Source organism: Phlebotomus papatasi, chromosome 2, assembly GCF_024763615.1.
Source record: "Phlebotomus papatasi isolate M1 chromosome 2, Ppap_2.1, whole genome shotgun sequence".
NCBI lineage: Eukaryota > Metazoa > Arthropoda > Insecta > Diptera > Psychodidae > Phlebotomus > Phlebotomus papatasi.
In genome coordinates this window covers 53134490-53161358 of record NC_077223.1, presented here as the reverse complement: position 1 = coordinate 53161358, position 26869 = coordinate 53134490, and the positions used below count along the sequence as shown (strand labels likewise).

The 26869-nt window shown below is 34.5% G+C and overlaps 1 protein-coding gene across 2 annotated transcripts in view; it reads right to left on the bottom strand.

Annotated features, from left to right (window-relative positions):
• LOC129801642 (protein prickle-like) overlaps positions 1-26869 on the bottom strand; it is a 184484-nt gene that overhangs the window by 142001 nt on the left and 15614 nt on the right. Inside the window, exon 2 of one of the 2 annotated variants that reach the window (XM_055846886.1) lies at positions 26246-26462. In XM_055846886.1, the coding sequence (XP_055702861.1) occupies positions 26246-26439 (194 nt within the window). In that variant the 5' untranslated portion in view covers positions 26440-26462. Of the gene's footprint in view, positions 1-9884; positions 10463-26245; positions 26463-26869 lie in introns of those variants that run through there. The other variant, XM_055846889.1, reaches the window with a different exon arrangement.

The following is a 26869-nucleotide window of genomic DNA, read 5'->3' as shown; positions in this document are numbered from 1 at the left end:
TGTAAATGAGAACCGAAACAATTTGAGTGAGAGTAAAATTTTATTTCAGGAAAGATAATAACATGTCTAAAAGGAAACAGATAATACTAAGCCTGGAACTTAAGTTATGTTAATATTCAATGCAAGGTTAAGTTTATGCATAATTTAGTTTAATTTATAAATAGTTGGAAATTTTAATTCATTTTTTTTAACACATGCATTTTATAGTGTAATGTTTTTTCACAACAAAAAGTTAATTAAATTATTAGAGATTACCCAAAGCGTTATTATTAATAATTTCGATCTCATATAGGTGAAATCTCTCGTAAATTCTGCCATTTTGTCAAGAAAGTGTATTAATTGGCATTTACTTCTTAATATATTTCAGTGAATCGCGAATATTTCCAACCTTCTCTATGTTGTATTTTTTTTATTTTTAATGATATGGATCAAGAATCAATAAACTGTTCCATACTCAAACTTGTGCATTAAAAGATCAATACTTTTTGGATTTGGTATCTTATATTTAACTGTATTAACAGATTCTTGATAAACATTTTAATAAACTGAAATTCTGTAAAAACCATTTTGTGTGTCGCTATTCCTAAGAGTAAGCTATAAAGATTTTTATATTTTTTTATCTGACAGAATACGACAAACAGAAATTTTCTGTCTTATTAGTAATTTGCATGTGATAAGCAAAATTAGGGGCCTCTCGAGATTTCATTTTTCCATACGTTTTTGTGTAGAGGCACTGAAGACTATTGGCAAGTTTTTTTTTCTAAACAGAATTGACTTATCAGTCTAATATATTTCGAAATCGTGTATTAAAAACTATCTAAAAATAGGGGAAACTGGGGCAGTAGTAAACACGGGGTAATTATAAACAATGTGATGTTTATAACTGAACACATAGTCACCATAAGTTCAAATAATGTAGACAAAAAATCAGTGTTTACAACTACCCCGTGTTTACTACTGCCCCAGTTTCCCCTACATATTTCATAATGTTCGCCGAAATAATACAAGAACTACGAACAAATTTGTTTAGGTTGCGGTGCAATGGCTGCAAAATTTTTACAAGGAAAAGTGAAAAATTGCTTCACTTTTTATTAGGCTTGATGGGCCCCTGAGCAAAATAATATAAATCACAAAATATAATTCAAGAGTGACACAGAGAAATAAAATTCAGATATTATTTATTTTGGCTGAGACAAAGTTCATGACCATAGCTATTAAGTTAAAACTATTGTAAAAATCAAATACTTTAAATTTGAGACAACAGTTTGAAAGACTGAGATTAGATTTAAAATACTAAAATACTTCCGCCAGCCCTAAGGCTTAATTTTTTATTTTGTATCAAAATTTTCTTTAAAATTTACGCGAAGCCAAATTAAAATGTTAATCAAAATCATAAATTACATTGAAACTTTATAAACGGCAGGAGCAGTATCAGTTATTTTTGAAGTTTGTATGCTAAAATAAATGAAAAGATAAAATACCTACACGTATTTTTTTTTCTTTTGCATCAGAAAAAAAGCCTAGCCTGATATATACAATGCCAAAGAAGCCGTGTCGTACTTTATTTCTGATTTGCAATTTATAAAAAAATGTAAAGTGCTTTATCTCGAGAACAGGTTAAGATTTTTCTTGCTCTTTTTTATTTGAAAAATAATTTTATTCTCTTTAAGACAATATTACTTGATTTTGAATTAGGGGAATGTAGGCAGCCTTCGCACATTTTTTCGTGCTTCATATTCAGGATTTTTTTCTGACTAAACTGTAATATGGGCAGTGAATTGAACTACACCAAAAAGTTCTCTGATCTTTTAGGTTTCCATGCATGCCTAGTTCACTATCACAGAATTGTTGGTTTTTCATGGACAGGAAAATGAAAAAAATATGACGATTCGTGCGATTCTTGCCCCCGGAGGCAGCATTCACACGATGGGGGGTTCGGGTTCGTCATTGCTTTTTTTCTCGAAATAAATTTTATCCACAATTAAAAATTATTTTCCGATTGTTATACTGTATCCCCGTGAATCCGCGGAAACTATCACTACACTAAAAGAAGATCTTTAAAACACTTTTTTTCGCATTTTCTGGAGCACTGTTTTTTCTTCCAAATGAATATAGAAAAATCGACTAAACTGTCAAAATTTCGAATGTGGCAACCCCAAAAGATTAATCATCTGGTCTGCTGGAATTGCTGAAACCGCTGAAACATTGTAGAGGTTATGTTTATATTGTTTTGTTTTCCTAAAGGTTGCATTTATATTAAAAAAAAGGTGATAAGTTTCAGTGTTTTTCAGAGTGTTCGAGTAACACACTCTTTGTGAGTAAAATGCTTGGTTTTCCTAATTGTAATTACAATTGTTTTCAAGTGGCTCATAATTTTTTCGTTTTTTTTAGTATAGTAGCACTATGGTGGCATTGAGTCCCAGGCTAATGATGAGCATGTTCACAAGGTTCACACTGTCAATAACCGTCGTCTCATGGAGATGGGAAGGAGACTACACGCCTGTCGAAGAGGAAATTACCACGAATGTCTCACTGTGGCTTAGGAAAGCTATTCATTATCTGAGGTTGACCATATTTTGAAGTTGTAGAGGTCGCTCTATTTTAAAATAATATAATCTTGCCGTCTGGATAATATCACTTGCAGCGAGGTCAAGATGTACCTTGCATCTTCTCAAAAGATTGGACAGTCTTCTCGGGAGTACCACAATTGCAGACTGCCCTTAGAAGAAGTGGATAAACATTCCCTGGCAAAAATCCCTAATTGAATCTGTCATCCCAAACAGCATTCTTGTAGTTAAAGAACAATATCAGTGTGAAAATTATATTAATGTCTTTTTAACTAAATTCACTTTTGTATCGTCAATATATGATGTCCACCTGAGTCGAACTTGGGGTAGTGATAAATTCATAAAACAAACATCCAGACAATTTAAGAAAATAAAAGAAATAAAGATATTATTTAAAGAAATGATTTTTTTATTTGCTGTTGATTAATTTTTTTGGGCGACCCCTTCTTTTTGATGGCACCGTTCCCTCAATCTTTCTCTCTTCCTTCAGCCTTTTTTCCACCTCTCTATCAATTTTCTCTGCTTCCCTGAGCCTTTTCTTCATCTCCCTCTCCCTCTTTTTTTCGTCTTTCACATGTTTTGCCTTCTCCAGCTCCTGCTTCCGCCTCAGTTCTGGAGACCCAGTAACAATTGTAGATACCATTTTTCGACTTTTCCTCGTATGTTTAGTGTGACTTATGGGTGTGGGAAGTGGCCTAATTAATTCTAAGCCACCAAAGCGCAGGTTAGAGGCAGGTGTGCAGATCGACCGAGTTGAATTTTTAGAAAGATCAAGAGGGTAGACTGGGAAGGCCACATTCGGATACACTCTTTCCTGAGACACAAGTTGGTCAATTTGTGGTGGTGCCTTGTTAGTGAGATCCAGCGCCTCATCTGACAATGCCATGAACGAGTGCTCCATTTGACTATCTTCTCGAGTGAAAAATGGTGAATGAATATTCGATGGCATCTCGAAAGTCACAGGTCGCCCAATAGCTTCCAGATCTTCTTTCCAGATGGGAAAGTTTGCCAACCCACGATACTCATTCTCCACCTCCAGGGAAACATCACGTACATCATCTCCTGATATGTGCACATTGGAAGCATAAGGTGTTTCTGAGGTGTGTAGCTGTGCATGTGCATTTTCCAAGGAATCAGCGAAATCAGAAACATTTACTACTTCCTGAGATTCATTTTCTACCTCCATTGAAACTACAATTGCATCATCTGCTGTGGTGTGCAAATTGGCCTGAGGATCACTCTTGACATCCATTGAAGCCTGATAACTATCAACCAGGTCTATGGATGGTTGATGCAAAGACTCACACACATCGATTGGTATTTGAGATCTCATTCTCCAGTTCACGTGTATCTCAACAGCAACATCATTTTCTACCGACACAACCCTGGATGTTTGCGATGAGCCTGCAGATTCTGTGCATCGAAAGAGTTTGAACACTTTTTCCCTGTCCAATGGATATATACCTCCTGCTCGGAATCCTGATTTTATGTTGGAGGAACTAAACCCCTTCATAAAAGGAATTGCAGAATGCTTTGCAATGTTTTGTACGGTAATTGTGTTTCCGCCTTGAACCCAATTGTCGAAAGATGCTGCGCAGTACTGCTTGAATGGCTCAAACACCGTCAAGTCCAATGGCTGGGTCTTGTGTGAGGTGTGAGGCGGCAATGTTATCATATGGATCCCACGTTCTCTACAAAAAACAATCGCGTCCAACGACAAGTGTGAAGAATGACTATCTAATACTAAGAGAAGAGGATTCTCTTTTGAAACTGTCACATGTGCCGTGAAATGCTCTAAAGTTTTCATAAACGAAGCAGAATCCATGTATCCTCTGGGATTGAACAGAGGAAGCGATCCTTTCACAGCACCATTCATATACTCTTCATGGAATCGCTTACGCGGAAAGAGGTATACAGGTGGTACCCATTCCCCGGCAGCATTTACGATCCCAACGACTGTTATGCTCTCTCCTCGGTCAGCAGACACAACTTTTCCAACTTGTTTAGCATTCCTGGATGCCAGCACTTTTTCCTTCGCCGCAAGAACACATGAGAGGCCAGTCTCATCTAAATTATAAATTCTGTTTGGCTCGAAGTGATACGTATTCATTAACACTTCCAGGTTCTTGAAATAAATTGACACATTATCCGGATTAAAACTTGTGTGTCTTGCAATCGAGGTATTTTCTGGCTTTCGAAACGACAACTCTCTGAAAATAAATATTTTGTAAAAGATACTTTCAAAGATATCAAAAAAAAACTTGTGATTTTAAGAAATAAACCTGTGTCTTTTTAAGAATCCGCGAGCCCAGTCTCTCCCTGCTTTGGCCTCTCTCTCCCAGCTCGAAGGCATTGATCGCTGGAGATGTATGGCGAATTTATAGGCCAATTCCCTCAAGTGCTTCATGGTGAGACCATAATTTAATTGTGATGAGGCGCGCAGATAAGCGCTGAGGAGTTGCTCATCTGTATCAGTGAAAATTTGCTTCGTGGCATATTTGTTACACCGATTTGTTATCCTCAAGCCACTTTCCTCTCCTTCTTCAACAAATTTTGATACCTTAAAACGGGAGTATAAAGTGGACTTTGGTATCCCATAGGTCATCCCAGCCTCATTAAGACTCATAGTTTTCTCCTTAACGCTTTTCAGCGCCGTAATCATTATGTGCTCATCAATGAATTTCCTCCTTCCTCTTCCGTTTTCCATTTTTGATCTTTTCCACTTCACAAAATCACAAAATCACAAGTACACAACTCTCACATAAGAAAAACAAAGCTTTAGTGAGGTTATGATTTTCAAGCTCGAGTTGCCTGATGGATGTGTGAAGACTGACACATTCAGAGTTTGAAACCATACACAGTGTAGTATATGCAAATTTTTCGCCACCGTGAAAATAATTTCCCTCTGATGCAAAAAGTTATTACGTAAATATCATCTCAAGTATACTCTTCATTCACTGTGTAAGTGATTTTTTTAGAAATGAGTTTAAGTATGAGAAATCAAATGAAATATGCCCCATAAAAATTATCCATTTTGGACCAATTTTCTATTTGTGATCCTAGCACCTAGGAAAGAAGGGCTTGGCTGCCTATTTTTACAATGAAGATAAGGTTCATAAATACTTAACTTATGGCTAAGAAATGCGGAGCCAATTCTTTGTAAACAAAGAGAAAATTCGCATCGTTCGAAAGCTCACACGTGTGAAGGCTGCCTACATTCCCCTATATAATCAATTTTTTTCATAACAGCCTTTTAAACTTATTTTCTTGAAAAATATAAAAAAAAAGAATTATTTCTTGAAATAACTAATTTCAAGAATTCTGATTTTTTACTGGTGATCAGTCACATTGAGTACTACATTCCCTAAAAAAATTTAAATTTTTTTGAGTAGTCAAACTTGAAAATGGAAACTCTTCTTTTTAAGGAATATAGTCTCACAATAGTATTAATCAAAATTAAAAATATCAAGATTTTTGGATTTGCCATTTTCGAATTTTTTTTTTTGAGTTTTCAAAAACAACTTTTTGGTTTAAAACAAAACTTTAACACACATTTAGCACATAATTAGTGCTCCAGAGCTGCCCGACTGAAGTTAGAAACCTAGCAATACTTACTTCACCGTAAGCCCCCCTACATCTTTTTACTGCAAATTATTACAGAGGGAATGTTCCATCTGGGACCATTGCGGCTAAATGAATATTGTCTGTTGCCTCCTCTGTATGGGAAACTCAAGAAACTCAAGAAAGTCAGGAAGTGAGGGATTTTAAAAAAGAATTGTATGCTGGTTTTTAATAAAGATCTTCTTAAAGAACCCTAAAGCGGTCTTCAGACTAGAGGAGTTCCCGAAGGTCTCAAAATCCTCAATAGCGTGCAATTGGATTGCTTTTTGAGATCCTATTAGGTCACTTATCTTTAATAATCTAATCCTAAGTTAAATTTTTCCAAAAAATCGTGATTGATAAGAAATTATAGCAGTTAAGTCATATGGCTCTGCCTTAGGTCTGAAACCCGTATAACTCCTTGTGAAATCACGCTACGCTGCTATTTTTTTTTGTATTTGAAGCTGAAGTCTATCATTATTTGTTTTAACATTTGGTGTAATAACACTAAATGTTCATTTAATGTTAGTTTAACTCAATCTCCGCCTTAAAAGAAACCGTATCGCACTAAAACAATTCTAATGACCTAATCTCGGTATAGGGAAAGGTATATATAAAATAAAGCCTATAAGTGAGGTGTACATAATGAAATCAAGTGATGCCGCCTGTCTGGTTAAATTGTAAACAAATCTCGAAATGCCCGAGGGCGCAGACGCAATTGGATCATTAACTAAAACAAATCCACGAACTCTTCTGCCCACAAACTCCCATCCTCGTCCAATCGTGACTCGATCCACCGCTCTGGAAATCATTCCGGGAACCCGTTGAGAGTCTCCGGAAAGATTCGACAGATCTTCATGCATGGTTTTGTATTGTTTTTTTTTTTTCAGGGGAATAAAATTGGAGTAGATTTGTGTGTGGCTATGCAAATTGTCTCTTGAGTGAATCTGCAAGAGGGATCTCTGGTGGAGGAGACACACAAGCAGCTACTATGGCTCAATTAATTAAGTTGTAAATAAATTGAGCTCTGTGTGAAGATCTCTTTTCATTCTTCTACTTTTGCCTAATTAATCAATGTGGGTTATTCGCTGATTTTCACCTTCATTTTTTTTTCTTTTCCTCCATTTCTTCAGCCACGAAACATTGTGATTTGTGGTGGAAATAAATTGAACACATTTTCGAGTCTTTTCCATCGTACTCAAATGGAGATCAATGCACTTCTCAATAGACTCGACGCTTCTCCTCTTTCGTTTTTTCTTCCACCGCGTAAACCACGTTCATAATGCCTTATGGAGTCCATAAAGTGTAAGAAAAGCGGACAAAATGAAGAAACAACAAACTGCACATGCTGGAAATTCTCTCTGAAATACAATCTAGTCCAGAATATTCAGGCCAAAGTGAACTAAATTGAAGTGAATGGAGTAAAATCTTTATTTTTAAACTCAAACCTCTTCGACATGCACGACAGTATACCTCTCTTTTCCGACAAAATGTAAACACAGCATTTTCCTGTTCACCGATATCATATGGAAAGTTTCTCTTATAGGGATTCCGTATTGAAGTTCATTTGATTCTTCTAATATAATTTTTAAAGATTATTTTCAATGTAATTTAAAAGTAGGATTAGAATTTCTTGTAAATTAAAATTTGCAATGCAACAAATTATTTTGCAAAAAAAATGGTTTGCAAAACGTCTCATCAAAAAACCGTATCGTGAAGTAATTTTTTTGGAGTTTTTGCAAGCCTCAAACTGTCGTTCACTTTTATTTTTCTCTTCTCGATGGTTCAAAATATATATATCGACTTCTGAAGGCTACAATATTTTGACTTTTTTGCGAGTTATATAATGAGTTGTGTCATGGAAATAAAATTGAAAGTAACAAGGTAATTTATCAAAGATAGAAAAAGTCACTCTCTCATGCTCTCAATTAGTATTCTACTGCAAATACCATGCAATTTCAATCTTGCATTTATTTTAAATTGAAAATTTCTCAGAGAAAAAAAGGAGAAGGATATCTCTTTTTGATATCTATTACAGTAATATCAGAATGCCATGTTTTAAATTAATTATACTACATTATTCTGCATTAAGCAACACCAAATGCAATTAATGTTCCTTTCAATTTCTTCACGACGAAGAAGACTGTGAGTTTTTTTACGAGCGAATAATTGTAGGAAATAGCTTTATAGACCATATAAGAGATTTTTATTGGGAAGTCGAAGTGTAATTAGCCTGATTGGTAGATAAGATATCTTGTAATTAATTGGAAATGAAGTGCAATTTTTGAGAAGCATAAATTTGTGTAAATAGAAATGTACCCACCATTTGATTATGAATAATAAATTCACAATGAGAAGAAAAATTCTTAATGATGTAGGAAGACCAGAAAAAGAACTCAACTTGCATGATGATTATCGAATATTTAGCCCCATGTTCAAGATAAGGAGATATTTCTGTACGCACAATTAAACTAAAGATTTCTCTACTATTTATGAGTAATTTATAAGAAATATCATTGGAATGTTTGTCTTTGAATAAAAAAAGAAAAAAGAAAAATCCAATTAAGGAATGGCTCTCTATCAATTAACCATTAATAGATATTTTATAAGTGTCACAGTGAAGGTGATTTTGTTTTTTTTTCTTGCTTTTCCAATGGACAACTTCAAGAAATTCTCTTATCTAAAATGTTCAACAAATAGCGATGGATGGAATTCTTGTCGATCAGAAACTAATTTCTGAAGCTAATCGAAAAACATTTCTAAATAAAAGCACTAAATGGCTCTCACAACAATATTTAAGAAACACGTTCGATTTTTTTTTTAATTTCTTATAATATATTTTTTTTTAAATCATTGAGCTTTTTGATTTTATTGGTGCCAGTACGCCTTTTAGATTAGGAAAAAAATCATAAGGCCAAAATTCACAACTCTTTCTTTCTTAAAAGTTTAGCATAATGACTATTTTATTCGTTCGCACTTTTGTTCTTCTTTTGATCATCACATCAAATTAAATTTAGTTCGGTCTAACTTCGGAAAGAGTGAGAGTGACTTAATAACTTAATAGTAATTTACATTGTTATCATGCTATTTGCTATCAGATACTAGGATTTCTGAGAAATCAGTCTATTTAATCCTCAACAATTCAACAATTAATTCTTAGCAGATCTATTTTTACACAGTTTTTGTGTATTATAAATAATAATTTAATTAACATTACATAAATCGAAATAAACACTTTCTATGTGTAACTGAATAAATGAACTGTATATGTTTTCATCTGAATTCTATGTATTTTTCTACTAACTGTTATTCCTTATGATTTCTCTGCATCTTATATTGTGCAAGCAGGGACGAGTAACTGATTTCACAACGCGATGCCCTTTGTTCGACAAATTCCAATAAAATATTAACAGATTGAAGAAGTTTCCGTGGCTGGAATTCTCTGCGAAATTCATGAGAAATCCACGTGTTTTGCAGAAAACTTTCTAGACGCTACATTGATTCTATATACCTCCATGTCAATTATGAATAATTCAATGTGAAACATTAGATGACTCTTTCAGCATGAAATTTCTTTAGTAACAACAAATTGAAAGATAATCCCAGGGAGATTTGAGCATTCCACTCTCGCGACAGATTTATGTCCACGTGGTCCCTCAATGCAAATTTTGCGTTTTTCCATTTGAAACCCATCATACAGGGAAAAATTTAATTTACCTTCTATTTCTGCTGGGTTGACAGAAAAAAAATGCGACAGAGTCAGACAATCTTCGGAGTATAAATCCAAAAAAAAAAGACGAAGGCAATCTCTTAGTTGTGTCTTTTGAGGCTTTTCGTAAGATGACTTTCTGAGATTTATATCCAACGAGATGATTCTTTTTGTCAACTTCCACTATATTCACTGCATCCAATTTATCACCTTCATTCACACACAAGGTTGGATACCAAATCAGGTGGAAATGGATCCTTTTTCACACATTGAGCTCTTTTAGGGAACTTGATCAATTTTTTTTTTCCTGTGTCTGGCTATATCTCCAGAAAATCAATCAATGAGACATAAAACTTCCACTATCAACACTGCACTCAATCAAATATGAGATAAAGATGTCGGAAAATACTGAAATTCCATGGAAAACAGACAAAGACTGTCCGACAAAGAAATAGAAAATTAAAGAACTGGAACACTTTCCTTATCAAACGTCTTGGATCGCGCGGAGAAAGGTGCAAAAGAAAAAAGGTGGACAAAGGTGTGAACCCCAATATCTTGAGGCCGTGACGGTTCGGAAGCAACTGGTTGAGTTGCCACGAAGAGAACGCTAAGACAGAGAGACTTACCTCGAACCTGGAGGAGGGCAAACCGAACGACTAAACGGAGGATCGCGAACAGAGTTGCACAATTTGCAGATTAAAAATTAAAAAAAAAAACTAAATGTAAGTAGAATTTAAAATAAATAAGTCTTGGCTCAATGCGCTCAATGCTACCGATTTTGTCTTATTTTTTCGAAATTTAATATTACAACTGAGATTGAGAATCATTTTAAATTTGCCTTTTAATTTTCCTTGTCATAAGCTATGCATAATCCTTTAAATGATAAAAATGATTTACAGGTTGCATTATTACGTTATAATTTAAATTATTTATTTTTTAATATCATACAAAAAAAATAACGTCAAAACCATCAAAAAAATTCGAATCCTGCCCGGTACAAAAGTATTGCAATGTTCGAAGGCACATTCTGATATAGTTTAAGGAAATAAAAGTTTTTATTAAAGTAAATTAATATTATTATTAAAATAAATCAGCAAAAGCTTATTAACATATTTTCTTTGAAAGACCCATCTAAACATGGATGTGCAAATTTTGTACGTAGCCGTAAAAAACCGGAGCTGTTTCATAAAAAGCGCCATTAATTTTCCTCTAGAGGAAAATCCGGAAAATCTAATGGATTTTGGGAAATGGAATTACGAGCCCAAATAAGTAAGAGATTTTGATAGATTTTTAATAGACATACTTAAAAAATTGAAATTTGCTAAATTATTTTAAAAAGTAACAAGTTGAAAGTGGATTTATACCGCTCTTTCTTTGATTTTGATCTGTAAAAAGTGAATTTTTAAATCTAGTTTAAAATTTATAACGTTGTCATATCTATGATCTCGGCATCATTATATTGCATCAGCTCTGGTACTCGCTCGACTTCTTCGTCACCAAAAGTCACTGTTGGAGATCTGTATGAGATTTTGGGCATGTTTTTTCTCCTTCGTCATCTTGTCAATCCCTCCTCGATTGTGTCCAACACGACTCTGCCGTGAAATCCAAAAGTGTGTGGATTCTGTGACTGCACAAGCAAAAAGGAGTGAGATCAACTCTCGCGAGATAGCTAAGATAGCGTCTTTCCACGACAGGCGAAAAAAAAAAGAACTTTGTGCTGAAGAAGTGCAATTCTGCAGGGAATGATGATGAATTTTCCCGTGTCATGAGATTTTGTGGTTTTGCGCGAAAATGAGACTGGTATATGCAAATGAATGAGCATAAATTGCTAAATGTGGCCGCTGAGCAGCTGACAAGGAATACAAGACACACAGTTGTAAGCATTACTCTACCGCTCACCCTCTCTCACCAATTTCTAACTCTCGCAATGGCCTTTTTCTTAGACAAAGATGAAGAGCAACGATGCAGCAAGTGCAAGAATATAAGTTTAACATATATTTATGCGCAATGTTTTTGTTTGTTGAATTTCTTTTTATAGTGGAACCGAACCCCTTCTTTTAGGCTGGGGCTGGTGTGCTCCTGCAACGGAAATCGAGGGACCAGCCGCACTTTTCGTCCCATGAAACTCAATTATTTACACACTCTTGCTCTCGAGGTGTTTTTGAGGTACTTGAAAAAGGAATGGAAAAAAAAAACAGCTCGAGAAAACACTGCTGCAAGTAAGAACTAAAGCATCCCGGAAAGACTTTGCACTGAGAGAAATAAATGGTATATTTATTCAGGTAAATTCAACTTTTAGTGCAACGCCAATTATTATAAACATATTTAGCACTAGTCATTAGTTGTATTAGCAGTTCTAGGTACTAGATTACTCGTCAAAAGCTGTCTGAAATTTAATAAGAGGTCTTCGAAAGTTTGCCATTTAACCACACAATTTTACATTATTTTTAAAGGAAGTAGAATTTTTGGGTATGGCAAATACACATTATTAGAATTTCTGTTCATAAACAATTCAAAAATTCTTCGTAAGCTTATAGTATCCGAGAGTTTTTGCAAAAGCTTAGTAAGGAGTTAAATTTTAGATAATGATAAAAAAAAACTACGTCAAGCAAACTAAATTCGGTCTTCAACAGACAAAAATTTACTTAACGTAACTGTTTATCACTAAACTTTACGTAATCGCAAATATATAAGCTTTCAAATGTCTTATTTATTGATCACAAATTTACTTCGTGATTTCTTCTATTTTAGGGAAAAACACACTTAGGGTAAGTGTGCCAAATTTCGGCATAGTTGCATGCAAGCGCCAAAGTCACAAGTTTGAAATGTAATATCTTTAATAGAAATTGATTTTTTTATTCCTTCTACTTAAGGAGTGTTGCTTAGAACCTTGTAGACAGTTTATCGTCTTTATTTACTCTAGAATCATTCTTAATACATTTTAAAATGAATAAATATGTATACATAGCTTTGGTGCCCTATTTCGGCCACCTTCATTCTCATAGTTCCTTGCCCTTCGGGAATTCTTCCAATGCCTTTCTCACGTCATCTCGTTTGTCGAAACTACATTTTTTGTTATTCTTTTGCATTGTATAATCTATAGAGTATGTAAAAACTAAAAATTCATGGAAATTCGAGGAACAAAAAAGGTGGTCGAAATTGCAAGCTGGCCGGAATTTGGCACACTTACCCTATTATTTTTCTTCATTGTCAAATTTAATTGCCGATTACGGTTACTGATCGGCGTCTATCTGTCGATCATAGGGACTGATCGGCGCCGATCAACCAATCTCCCGATCACGGTACACTCGCTTATTGTAATTATTCGTCCTCTGGGTTTTTTGGATTTTTTTTTCGTTGAAGTAGTATTTTTTTCATATTTAAGTTTAATTTATTGCCCTTTTTAATCGTCATTTTTTTTGGTGTGTAAAGGGTCAAATGTCCTCTGATTAGAGGGAGCTAACAAGCAATTTGTTATTGGTTATTTATATCTGGAAAATCTGGAAAAATATGAAAAAGCTATAGAATTTATGAAAAACTTTTACATCGTTTTGCTTCGAAGTTTGGTCATCGACGCACTAAGCAATTTAGATTAGACTTTTAATAAATAATTACTAAAATTATTTACAAAACAATTGATTGGGTCTTATAAAGATAACAAAACAAAAAATAAGAAGGCTTCTAAAATCTGTAATAGATTTGAAAACTATACTTTTTCTCAGTGATAGAGTTATAAAACGGATGGAATTCAACAAGACAAATACAATGAATTTGTGCTGGAAGCACCAAAGAAATATGAGGAATATTCTAAAAAGAGCGCGAGGGAAAATATGAGAGGAAATATTTATGAGAAAACGGGAAAATTGCGAGATGCCAAGTGCAGAGAAAATTCAAGCAGAAAGATGCTAAAAGAAAAAGAGACCCAGGACAGCAAGAAATAAATGTTGTGGCTTCTGACAAATTGCAAGCGGAATGAGTTTTAGAATGATTTTGTATGCAGAACAAGTGCAGTTGGAAAACCGTCCTCCCTCGCGTGTATGCGTCCTATTTTTAACCTATGCCTGGAAGCTCCTCGACCAAAAATAATCTCAAACTTCACAAGGAAAACTAAAGTCAATCTCTGCTTCCAATCTCTGAAATTCCCGTGCGAGTTTTATTGTGGAAAAGAAGCGTCATCTCGGCGATGTTTGCCTTGGAAATAAGATTGATAGTGTGGCAAAATTCATTTATAGTTTTTATCCATCCATGTTCAAGAAGAAATTCACTGATGCGTATAGTGGATGAAGAAAATTTCTCAATCCACTGAATTTTCAGTGTCTTCATATTCACCTTCATTGAATATGAATCCGTTGAAGATTAATTGAAAAAACTTCATTCAAGAATTCTAAAATGGTTATGTATCGACACTTACTCTTTAGAAGATTTTTTTTTCTTTAATCTAACCGTTATCAAAGACGTTACAACTGAAAACAGAATATTGATTGTAACAGACCGTAGACATCCGATTTATTCGTGTTTTACAGCAAATGACATATGTATTCTTGAAACTTGCTTAACTCGCATTTTTTTGTGTAAAGTAAAGTGTTAATAAAATCATATACATAGTGTATAAAAATCAGGTTTTTTTATAGCAATTATTAAATAAAATAATAAAACTCCATTTTGCTTAAAGGTTATATATGTCCCATGTCATCCAGATAAGCATCTCTAAACGTATAATCAAGGAAGTGGAAAAATGAGGCCCAAAGTGTCACAACACTTTGTTAAAATCTCGTTGAAATGATTGAGTCTGCCAAAAAATAATTGGCGTTCGCAGGTCGAAAATCACGACGGAATAGCACGTTGCTGGATCTTTAGAATTATGAGAGACACCTCTTTTGTGTGGGATTGACGAAGTGCTGATTGAAGGAGAGGCATCTCATTCCATCTATTTCGACTCCAATTACGCCAAGAATCCCACGATGACTCGGAAGAAATTCCCCCAGATTCTTCTGTTCAACTTCTGCAATTTGGGTCTTTTGTACTCCCAAATCACCTGCATTTTTCAGCTAACTTGGTGGGCCCAAACAAATAGATAAATTCCACAGCTTCTTCTCAATCTTCAAAGAGGATGCTCTCTCTGGAGGTCGTTATGGGACGCTGAGGCATAATAAAAATATTTCCCACTTAAGACAAATAGCCAGTCTTCCTTTAACTTGGAGAAACATTGTATGGCTGCTGCCTCGTATGATGGACTCCTTCTGTTGCTTCTTGTTGTTCAATTGTGGATTCGACTCTTTCACTCTATCATCTTCATATAAAATTCCCACTTTGGGATCCTACTCGAGGAATTGATGAACCGGTTTCTCTCTCTCATTCTCTCCTTGGTACTTTCTGCAAATGCCTCAACTTACTCGCTAAACTTTTGCATTATACACACACCTCTGATGACTAGGGTCAAATACTACCTTAGAGGAGTATTTTGAACTTTTTGAATTGAGTCATGCAATCTATTAAATTAAATACGTATTATCTATAAATCAATCCAATAACTGCAAAACTTTTCAAAAATCAATTAAAAAGAAATGACTTTTATATAATTTCAGATGGTTTTCCAGTAAGGGTAGTATAGAGTAAGTCAGCGATGGACGCACTCAACATGAAGTTAGTAACAAACTTTGAAATAGTCCTCTTCATTTATGTATATATAGTAAGGCCATGTAACTCCGACGATTGCAAAACTCGGATGCCGCGACCGATTTAACTCGGATACATCCACTTAAAATATAATTTATATTTTTATTTCTGTAATTAATTACTGAAGTATCATAATATAACTATTCTACTTTAAGAAAAACCAAAAATTATATTTTTATCGGTTTAATAAGTGGGTAAAAGAAATATTTTTTTAAGCTCGGGTCAGCTGGGTTGTGTACTAAAAATTTAATTTCTGAGAAAATTTTGCTGTTGACAGCTCGTCGCTGGAAAAAGTTTAGTGTTTTTTCTATATAATAAAACATTATTTGCAATCAAAATTATCAATAAAAGTTAGTGTAGTTATTGATCTACAAGGTGAGTAAGAGTTTATTGATAATATATTAATAATTCATACAGAAATAAGTGATTTTTGTGAATGTTTACATTTCGATGCAAGTCGGATGCGGTGAAAGTCAATGTTTTGGTTCAGAATTTGCATTGTTCAGGACTCTTTTTCTGTTTCAGATGCCAAAGGGAACAAAAGAAAAGACCTATAAAGACAAGCCCTACTCTAAGGAAGGTCTTAGGAATGCCTTGCAGTGTGTACGAGATGGTTCTACCATAGCATATGCATCCAAAACATTTAATGTCCCAAGAACAACACTGCACAACAAATTGACTGGCAGATACCCGGAAGAGTGCCCCAATGGCAGGCCAAACGACGGACGCTTACAAAAGAACAAGAAGAAGAGCTTGTCAAATGGATCCTGGGATGTGCGGATGGCTGGCATCCCATCGGGAAGGAACAAGTTCTGGACAGCGTTAAACTCATCTGTGAGGTCTACAAAATTCCAAACCATTTTACAGCTGGAAGACCCGGAGACGTTTAGTTCAGGAATTTTCTTAAGCGTCATCCAGAGCTCAGCATGCGCAAGCCAAAATCCTTCTCATTGGAAAGAGCTACTGTTACTGCTGAAGACCTCACGGAATGGTTTCAGAATTGTCTTAAATATTTCACAGAACACAACCTTCTGAGCATTTCACCAGACCGTGTTTTTAATTGCGACGAAAGTGCCTTCTTTTTGACACCGGAAGATGGAAATGTCCTGTCCAGGAGAGGTTCACGTGTAGTTCCATCTCTTAAAAATTCAGGACCGAAGCAATGTATCACAGTACTCTTCATGGTGTCAGCTACTGGCGAACTTGCTCCTCCAATGGCTGTTCATAAAACTGACATTACTCCAAAAATTGCCATTCACAACGCAGAAGGATGGAAAATGGGAACGTCACCACAGAGTAGCTGGATGGATGGGCCACTTTTCTATGCTGGTCTTTATTTCCCGAAAATTGTTTTCCAACATTCAGAGGAGTCCATTATCAATAACCAGCACGATCAGGCCACCGACAATAATCCTTCAAATGATCCAGTCATCCCTGGAAACCAACTCTCTGCAACTTCTGAGACTCAACCGATCTTCGACACACTAAAACAATGCTATTTCTGGCCAGGAGAAATTCCAAAACGTCGTCAGAAGAAGAGGGTCAAAGCCAGCAATGTCAAACACCAGTATATTGTATCTTCCGAGGAAATTATCGCGGAACAGGAGGAAAAATTGAGGCAGGATTTACAAAAAAAGAAAGAAATTGTTTAACGGAAGTTGACCAGAGAGAGGAACAAAAAAATAAGGGCAGAAGAAAAGGAGATAAAACTAAAGGAGAAACACATGGTAAAGGAAAAGGCTCAAATGCCAATTGAAGCTGAAAAGAAAAAACGTGGGAGGAAGTCAGCCAAGAAAACCGAGGAAAAATCAAAGAATTGAGTGCAATCTTAAAATAAATAAAAATATATATAATTAAATAATAAATTAATGAAACGAATTGATGGAATAAAACTCTAAAAAAATGTTTTTGAAATAATATCTTCTCATTTTTATGCATTAAACTTTTCCTTAAAATGAGCATCCGAGTTTCATCGAATTCAACGGAGTTACAAAAAAGCATCGCAGTAACATTCTTGCTCATATATTAATATTATCGTAATTTTATTAATTTTCATCAATATTATTGCTAAAATTCTATTTCTATTATGATTCTAAATTAAACAAAGAATAATTCTATTGATTTGGAATGGCGAAAAAAATATTTCATCAGTCCAAAAACAAGCATTAAAGTCGCACTCTATGAAAAGTATCCGGATTACCTCTCTTTACTATAGAGGATATAGAATACAATTGTGATATTTAGAAGCGGATCTATACCGGAAGATCATGATAAAATAAAAAGACTCGAAAGTACTTTACATGATTTTTCTTTTAATAATAATAAAAAAATGAAGAAGTCTTTAAATTCCAATTTAGATCCCATTTTAAATTACCACATACTATATTATTCTCAGTAATTAAAAATATAACGAAACCATAAATTTATAAGAAAATTTATAAGTTATTAAATTTAAGCTCATAATCTTGAGAACTCGTAATTAAATTTAATATAGTTGTTATAATTCAATCTCTAAATTCAATTTATATTGGATTACCCATTTATAGTTTTAAATCCGTAAGCAGTTATGAGTTATGTTTTCGAACAGGAACAAAACTAATTTATTAACTTATTATTAATCGTGTCGAGGCTTTGTGATTGAGGTATTAGCGTGTTCTTTCGACACTCAATTTAAGCCTCGTGGTGGAAGGATCAGTCAGTCCCCAGAAGCACCGATTTGGTTCCGAAAAAGCACTAAATACGCGTTAAGGTTCCTTCCTTGCTCCTATCATAAAGACTGATTATTATCATCATAACGTCATCATTGATTAGACGTGATCGTTATCGTTATTAAACAGATCTCGAAGACTGATCAGCCGCCGATTCATTCGCCGATTTATAGTTGTTCACCCCCAAATAAGAAATTTAAATATTTATTTTGGAATAAATATCAAAACAATATTATATACGAGCATAGCGAAAAAGCTTTGGCTCTGGACTATGTTGCTCTATTTTGATATGTTTCTTGTAAGAAAATATTTATCGTCTTTCTTGGCTTCTCTCTCATCGCTTTGTCTGTTTTCGCCATTCTATTTTATTTCAATATCAAACACTTCTTGCACTTCTTTTCCACCACAAAAGCCCAAGTTAAAGCTGAAGCTATATTTTATTGAGCCCCTGATTGACTCAGATCGATTTGTGCACTGCAACTTCCTCTGTCCCGGAATCCAGAGTTCCATTGAAGAATATATTCATGGAGAGTGAGGGTTAGTCGGTTGTAAAGAAAAAAAAACCGTCTTAGGGGTGAAAGAACCAGAGAAATTCTTCCCCGTATACAATGCTTCACAAGACAAATGAAATACACCTGTCACCTCCACGTGATAGATTTGTTGTAGCGAAAGGACGTGACGTGACTTCCTGATGTTTCAGTTGGGGAAAACATCGGATGACCCCCCAACCAACATGAGGAAACACACCCTTAGACTCTGAGACATCATTAAAAATACTTACGGAGCATTTTTCATTTTCGCAGGCCAAAAGAAGAAGAAATCAATACAGAATAGGGGGCTTTAGACAAGTATTTGAGGAATTTAATTTTAGGATGATTTATCATTTTTGTTGCTTAGGAACGAATATAGTATTATGCATAGAAATTTAACAATTTTACTGGAATGTGTTTCAAGTTAAAGAGAATTTAAATCTTGTATATGATTGATATTTAAAGACAGAATTAATATTAATCATATTCTACCTATTCTATTAATGAATACAATGAATGTATTTATGTGAATTTATTTAGATAAAAGGTGAAATTTCTTAAATATTTATCATATCAACCATTTAGCATAATTTCTCTTATCCATGACCGTTAACAAAATATAATAAATTTGAATTAATGATACATTGTAAACTTTTTTGGCAGAAAAAATGTCACACCGTACAGTTCACACAATAAGATCGCCAATGCTGTGAAAATTTATCAAAAAAAAAGTTTCACAGTAAAATTTAAAAACAATCATGTGAGAGAAGAATCTACACAAAAAAAAAACAACGAAAGACACAGTTAACAGATAAACGAGCGTCTTAAGGGTAAATAAATACGAAAAAAAAGATAAAATAACTTTTTACGACAATTGTTCATTCGTAATTTTACATAATTAAAATAATAATTATCTTTTAAAGAGCATTTTAGTGGTGTATTTAAAAATAATTTACCCAAGACACATAAGCCGTTTGCTAAATTGAAAAGAACATGCCAAGTCATTTTTTCACGTTGGAAAAATAAAATTTCCAATTGCAGATGGTGCACGATCTACTGCAACTTTGGACATTTCAGTGAAGAAGTATTAAAATAATTTGTTCAATTATTTAATTGAATCCGGTAGGGAAGATAGACGTTACAAAAGGATGTACTGAATTGTATATAGCACTCAATTGCAAAATTGATTTTTATGCAATGCTTGCAAGAATCATAAAATTCTCGGACTTCAGAGTGCGAGAACAATAAAATTGAGGCTTCGTTGGGTAGATCTTGGTGCAATTAGTTGATATAAAAGAAATGATAAATCAACCGCAAAAGAGTGGAGGATGGGAGGAAACAGAAGCTCATTCGAAAATCATTCACTTTTTGATGAATGGTCTGCAAATGCTTGGGAAGAATCTGCATTTGAGTAGTACTATCTTGGCCAATTTGCAGCCTAATTGTTACATCACGAAGAATGGAAAAATTTATCCTCAATCTCATAGGCACGATTTTGTTGTCATATAAGTGCACATTGAAGTAGCTTTTCGCATATTTATCATTTGATTTTTATTTTGGTAAGAAGTCAACTTAAGTTTGAAAAGGAACGGCAAAGTATTTTAGCTTTGCGGAATGCTCGAACACACGAGCGAGGAGAAAGCTCTCCGTGAATTATCTCCTTGCATAGTTTTTGAATTCGTTAAAATCCATCCATTAAAACTAGTTCAAAAATTACCAGAAAACCATTCCAAAATTGAAAATTGATAAGAAAGTACGAATTTCTGATTGATTTGATCTTTAACCTTGAATCAGCATTTATTCACAATAGCTATGAGACAATTTTCTGTGCTTTACGACTTCAGCCGAGAGACGACTTATCGTAATTATAATCAAAATAATGACTAGAGCGGAGAAACGATTTTAGTTGGTGGGAAAATGTTTAAAATTTAGTACGTCACTATTTTGATTAGAATTACGTTAAACCGTTTCTCGGCTTAATTCGTAACAGTGTCTAACACATTTGAATATTTATAAAAAAAATTAATTTATACAAAATAAATAATTTGTATTTTACCGACTTATGCCCAGTTCAGACTAAAAGTTTAGCCCAGTTCTTGAAGGTCTCAAAAATGTAAAAAACAAAAAAAATTCCTGATTTTTCAAAATCTAATGAATAATTTGTCCTTAATATCTAATCCAAAACAACAATTTCTTCAAAAATCTTGCCTGATCAGGGTTTAGACGAATTAAATCATATAGCTAAGTCTTAGGTCTGAAGCCCGTATCACTGTACCTGTTGTGACAATTAGACTAGTTGGCAGTTAGGGCAAAAATTTTAAATGGCTGGACAACCATAAGACCCATTATTAGCCCCAGGAGGACAAAGACAAGGAGCCATTCAGCACTGCTGCGGAATAGAAAGACGAATGGGGGATTGGCAAATTGATGAAGTGCCTCATTGAAGGTACAGCGAAAATCGCTATAGCCGACCTCCTTCGCCTTCAATTTAAAGGTCACCGAGCCAAAAGTAATTGGGAAGTCCAGCCACTATACTTGTGGCTACAGATATATAGGGGAAAGTGCCCATGCTTGATACCATTGAAAGCTTCATAATGACTACATTTTTCAATAAACATGACTCCGCAATATATTTTAAAAACTGGCCACTTTCCCATAGTTTTAAAATATGGTTGGGATGATTCACATATTATATTGTGAAACATAGAAAATTTAGTCATTACGAAGCTTCCAATGGTATCATGCATGGGCACTTTCCCCTACAACCGAATTAAACCTTAATGGGGGCTCTTCCACTCACTTCCCCAGAGGTACTAATGGTTCTTCTGGATCCCGTTTCCACGATGAAGTATTAGACCACCAAAGAAGCTTCCAAATGCTAAATCAAAATGTGACTAAATCAATTGAGAAAATTTCCCAGATACAACGTAACCCTGACCTCGAAAAATTCGATTTCGAAAATTCTTTTCTGTCAGAGATGTCTATGGGCAAAATTTCCATATAGACAGCATCCAAAAGACAGAAAATAATTTGAAAAATCGCTGAAAACGTTTCCGAAATAAACCAAAAACTCAGTTTTGAAAGAATAAGGGTGAGGCAAATGAAGAAAAACATCTCTGCATATTTTTTTTAATTAGAGACATCAAAGACCGGAAGTCGATTTCTTTTACCGTTTGATTCATAGCTAGGTTACAAGTTAAAAAATAAATGATACCGCCCTCTTTTTGAGTTTAAAAGCAGTAAAAAAAATAAAGCTAAAATTAACTTATTAGGACTTAAAATTAAATTAATTTATTTTAATTATTTATAACTCCACATTTAAATTTCTCAGTAAATCGTTTTAAAAACTAAACAGACTAATTGAAAAAGAAGATAATGAATTTAATCTTAACTAACTCAATGACTTAATTGCACGAGAAACAAAGGAAACAAAATGATAACTTTTAAAATTTAGGCATTCTGATTTTTTCTATTATATAATATATTAAGTATACCTCTTGCTACTACATTTGTCTCCAAATTAATATTCATCATAAATCAAATGAGAATTGCTGTAAAACTAAAATTAAAATACATTCGTGCAATTTGAGCACAATTTTTGCGCATACTAAATAAGCAACTCATAAAAAGCGCTCATAAAACTATTAAAGACTCTAGTTAAACCAGTTGAATTCCGAAGAATATCTCTATTTTCCAAGAACAGATATTTTAATATGCACAATGTTCCAAATTAAAAACACAGCAAGAAGTCGCGGTCTCTGTGTCAGACTTCAGCAAATTATCTAAGAAACATCTTGTCTCGGAGGGATTCCATTTGAAATAAATATTAAATTGTCATCGTTTTGTTGAGAAATTTATGTGTGAATCCATTTGGGTGGGCTGGAAAGTTACAGAAAAAAAAGGAAGAAAAAGAGGGATCTGTCGGAGGCATCTCTTCAGCATCAATTTCACGGATACAAAATTTAAATTTCTTTTTTTTTGTATATTTTCAACGAAACAGTATAAAAGGTTTTCAAGTTACCTATTCTTAACCCGATATTACGTGCTTCTTAATCGCCACAGACGTCCTTAATGCCACAATTTATTCCCTTCTGTTCGTCTTTTTACCCGTTTAATGGAAATGCTAATGAGGTCTTGAGAGACTTCCATAGCTTTGTGGAACAAATTGAAATCGACTATTTTACGTGTTATCTCTACTTCATTTCCACCTGCGGACAAAGACTTTGGCCTCTATAGCGCACAATCTGTGCATTTTTCTCATGAGTTTTCTAAAATACATCTTCCAAAATGACAGTTAAAAACACAGTCGTTATTTTAAAACCTCAAATAAAAATGACAGCTCGCCATCCATCAAAAGAGATATCGTCTTGCGGTTTTCGGCAAAGGTTATATATTGGGTGAAAATTGCAACTTGGTGCATTGACCCCCCGCCCCCACCCCTCCTTCCGCCATTTTGAATACCCCCTTTTTTGTTTTCTCAATAGCTCCGCCCCTATGGTATAGATCAAGGTCACATTTTTAGTATGTTATAGCTGGGTCTTAGGGCTTTCCATCAATACCAAACTTAAGGTCCCCCAACCCTCCTGACCCGAACTATAAGGGTCCAAAAAAATTCTTAAAATGGCCATAACTCCGGTTCTAATTATCAAAATTTAAAAAGTGAGGGCGTTTTGGAAAACTCTCGTGAAATGCCACATCCTCTTCTAAGATAGAAAGTTCATAAAACCACCGCTAGGGGCGCTAATTTTAAAAAGCAGATTTTTCAATTTTCTAAGTTAAATAACTCAAAAATTCCTTTGTGAATCGGGCTGAAATTTTAGTATGTTGTAGCCGCTGATTATACCTATCAAACAAAAATATACTTAAGTCGATCCATAACCACTGACCCGAGCTATAAAGGGTCAAAGTTCGAAAATTGACCGGCCTCTATCTCCGGTTCTAATTAACATAGCGACCTAAATTTTACCTTTTTGGTTTCGTCTCGATGAGCACTTTCAGATGGAAGTTCAACAAGTCACCACAGGTGGCGCTGCAATAGCGTCAAAATTCATCAAAATTCAAACTAATTTTACTCAAAAACGGCATTGTGGAAGTTAATCATATTTTAGAGTGTTATAATCCATTCAAGGGCGTTTCCAAAAAGTGGCGCAAGTGCGCTGTGGTTATAATAGAACCAGAGATATGAGGGGTCAAAGTTCACGAAATTCAAAAAATTATATCTCTGGTTTTATTTGATCGATTTTGATGAGTGAAGGTTTAAATCAAAGATTTCACCAAATTCTACAACTTTTTAGAACATTCGAACTTCGTGGGACCAACACCAGGGGCGCCACAGTCGAAAAACCAATTTCAATATCACATAACCTCAATTATTTCGACTGTCGCTGAACCGATTTTTATAATTACTTCGACATAATTGTAGAGGACATTTGTCTCTATATTTTGTCCATACATCATTTTTCGCTTAGACTACTCTATCACTCCTATTTTGTCGTTTAAGTATGAAAAAATTGATTTTTCCCATAATAACGCTTTGAAATCACTCAGATGCCAATTTGACTGCCTCTACTCCACCAAGGCACTTAAAATAGGGTTTTAAATGGAAATTCTCACAAAATACAACAATTTTTTGATATAGTTGAAGTTCACCAAATGAACACTTGGGGCGATCTGGTCGAAAAAACGAGTTCAGAACCAAAAAAAACTCGATTATCGCGGCTTCTGAGTAATTGATGAGATCAAGTTCTACGGCAGAATTATAGAGAACATTCTGGTCTACATTTCACCCATATATCACTTTTCTGTCACTCCATCCAAATCCTTGATATTTTGGTTTAAATACAAAATTTGTATAATTTCACGAATTTGATTCAAGATAACTGAATGGCGTCCCCCAACTTCAGACCTAAATCGAATTTGCATACATTCCGAGTTAGCTCACATTAAGAATCTCACCTACATAAGCCGGTTAGGATTATCTGTCCCTTTTGTTACACAATCGTTTGATTTATTTCTCATCGTCATCGTCCAGAAATAAGAATTCTTTTTCAATATTCCGAATAAAGGAGTTCTATTTTGAGGGTTTTGAGTGATATTTTCAAGATTGAAAAAAAAAAAACGCGAATTCACTAGTGACACAGAAAAATTGTATACCTGCAGGATATATCTTTGGAATTTAGTATTTTCTGAGGCATAACATTTTAAAATTAAAATATGAAAATATTATTATCATTCAAGATCATTTCAAAAATTATTTAACAATTGACGTAATTTACTACAGAACATATAAACTTGAGCCAGGGGCCCATCAAGCCTAATAAAAAGTGAAGATATTTTTCACTTTTCCTTGTAAAAATTTTGTAGATATTGCACTACGACTTAAAGAAATTTCCTCATAGTTCTTGTATTATTTCGGCCAGCATTATGAAATAAGTATTTTTAAATAGCTTTTAATGCACAATTTCGAAATATATCAGACTGATAAGTCAATTCTCTTTAGGAAAAAACTTGCCAATACTCTTCAGTGCCTCTTGAGCTGTTTCTTAAGTGTCTGGCTTTCCGAATTTTACTAAAAAAAAATATTTGACTAAATATAAATACTTGCCACAAAAATTTTAAAGCATCGATTATGTAAATCTGTGTAGCAAATTATTTACTCTGAATTCACTCTGTCTCAAAAACTCGAGGGCAGATTCGGCGTTGATTTCATTTTTAAAATAAACTAAAAAAAAAATCATTTTTGAAGATGAAGATGGGATGAGGTGAGAGGGAAAAAGATAAAAACCTGTCTCTAGATCTCATTTTTTTATGGGGAATCACTTATGACCTTAAGTTGATATCTCTTAACGTTCATCCTGTAACCCAGTAACAAGTTGAAAAAGTGTATTATATATTATACACATAGGGGAAACTTTGGGGCAGTAGTAAACACGGGGTAGCACCGAACACTTCGATTGTTTAATCAGATTCCTATTAGACTTCAAAGGATAAGACCCATACGAATTTATAGGCACAATGGTGATGCTTGTCAACTGAAGCAACGGTCGAGATAGTCCAAGTAGTTTAGAAATAAAAATTGGTGTTCAGTACTATCCCATGTTCGGTGGTGCCCCAGTTTTCTCTAAGAACTATTGAAGTTTAGTTAATTTAAATAAAGTGACAATTTATTAACTGTCAAAACAGTCAACATAATATCAGTCGAAAAAAGTCTTTATAAGATTTCAACCCAAGTGTTCAGTTCAAATACGTTAACCTTTATAGGAAGTAAATTTATCAAATACGACTCAATTTTTCTCAACAATACTGGTCAATTCAACTGCCAGACATATTTTTAATTTTCAGATAAATAGAGCAATTTGCTAAGGAATTTCGCTGAGTGCAACGAATTTCCTCGTCGTGGGGAATATCTCTCCAAAAGTCAAAGGCGGATTCCGGCAGTTTAAGCAACAATCTTACCTGAATAACTGTTCGGTGCTGAGGCATCGTCGGCTAGTGTGCTTCTGAGGATTGTCGCTGGCTACCTGTTCGCTGACCATGACAAAGAAGACCTCGTCGGCATTTGAGGTGCCGCCTCGAGAGTCTCTGGGACGCGATTCGGCCGAGTGGCTTCTCCGTCGCATCTTCTGCATCCACTTGAGTGGTTTGGGCATATCGGAACCGGAGGATCCTCCACCTGCAGAGTCCAAGAAGACACGCAATTAACCGTCTATCGTCCAAGAAACTGAGTTCAATGAGGACTCAAGACCATGGAATGCCTTGCAGAGGTGCGCCGAATGGCTTAAAATTTAAATAGATTACGTGATTACATTTTAACGTAAGGGATTGAGAATTTCTCTCATTCGCCACACCTTTTCTCCTTGAACATTATGCTGAAATGGCACGAAGAGCTCAAAGAAGAATGACGATCATTTCAACAATAGCATATACACAAAACCAGCGATCGCAGAGACCGCCTCTATATAATTACAATTAAATGATCATTTATCAAATTATCTCTAATTAAATGGGTGAGTTGAGAGAGCAATCTGTACAGAATACATATTTTGTTGCACAATCCTGTAAAATTGTTCTTGTTCTTAA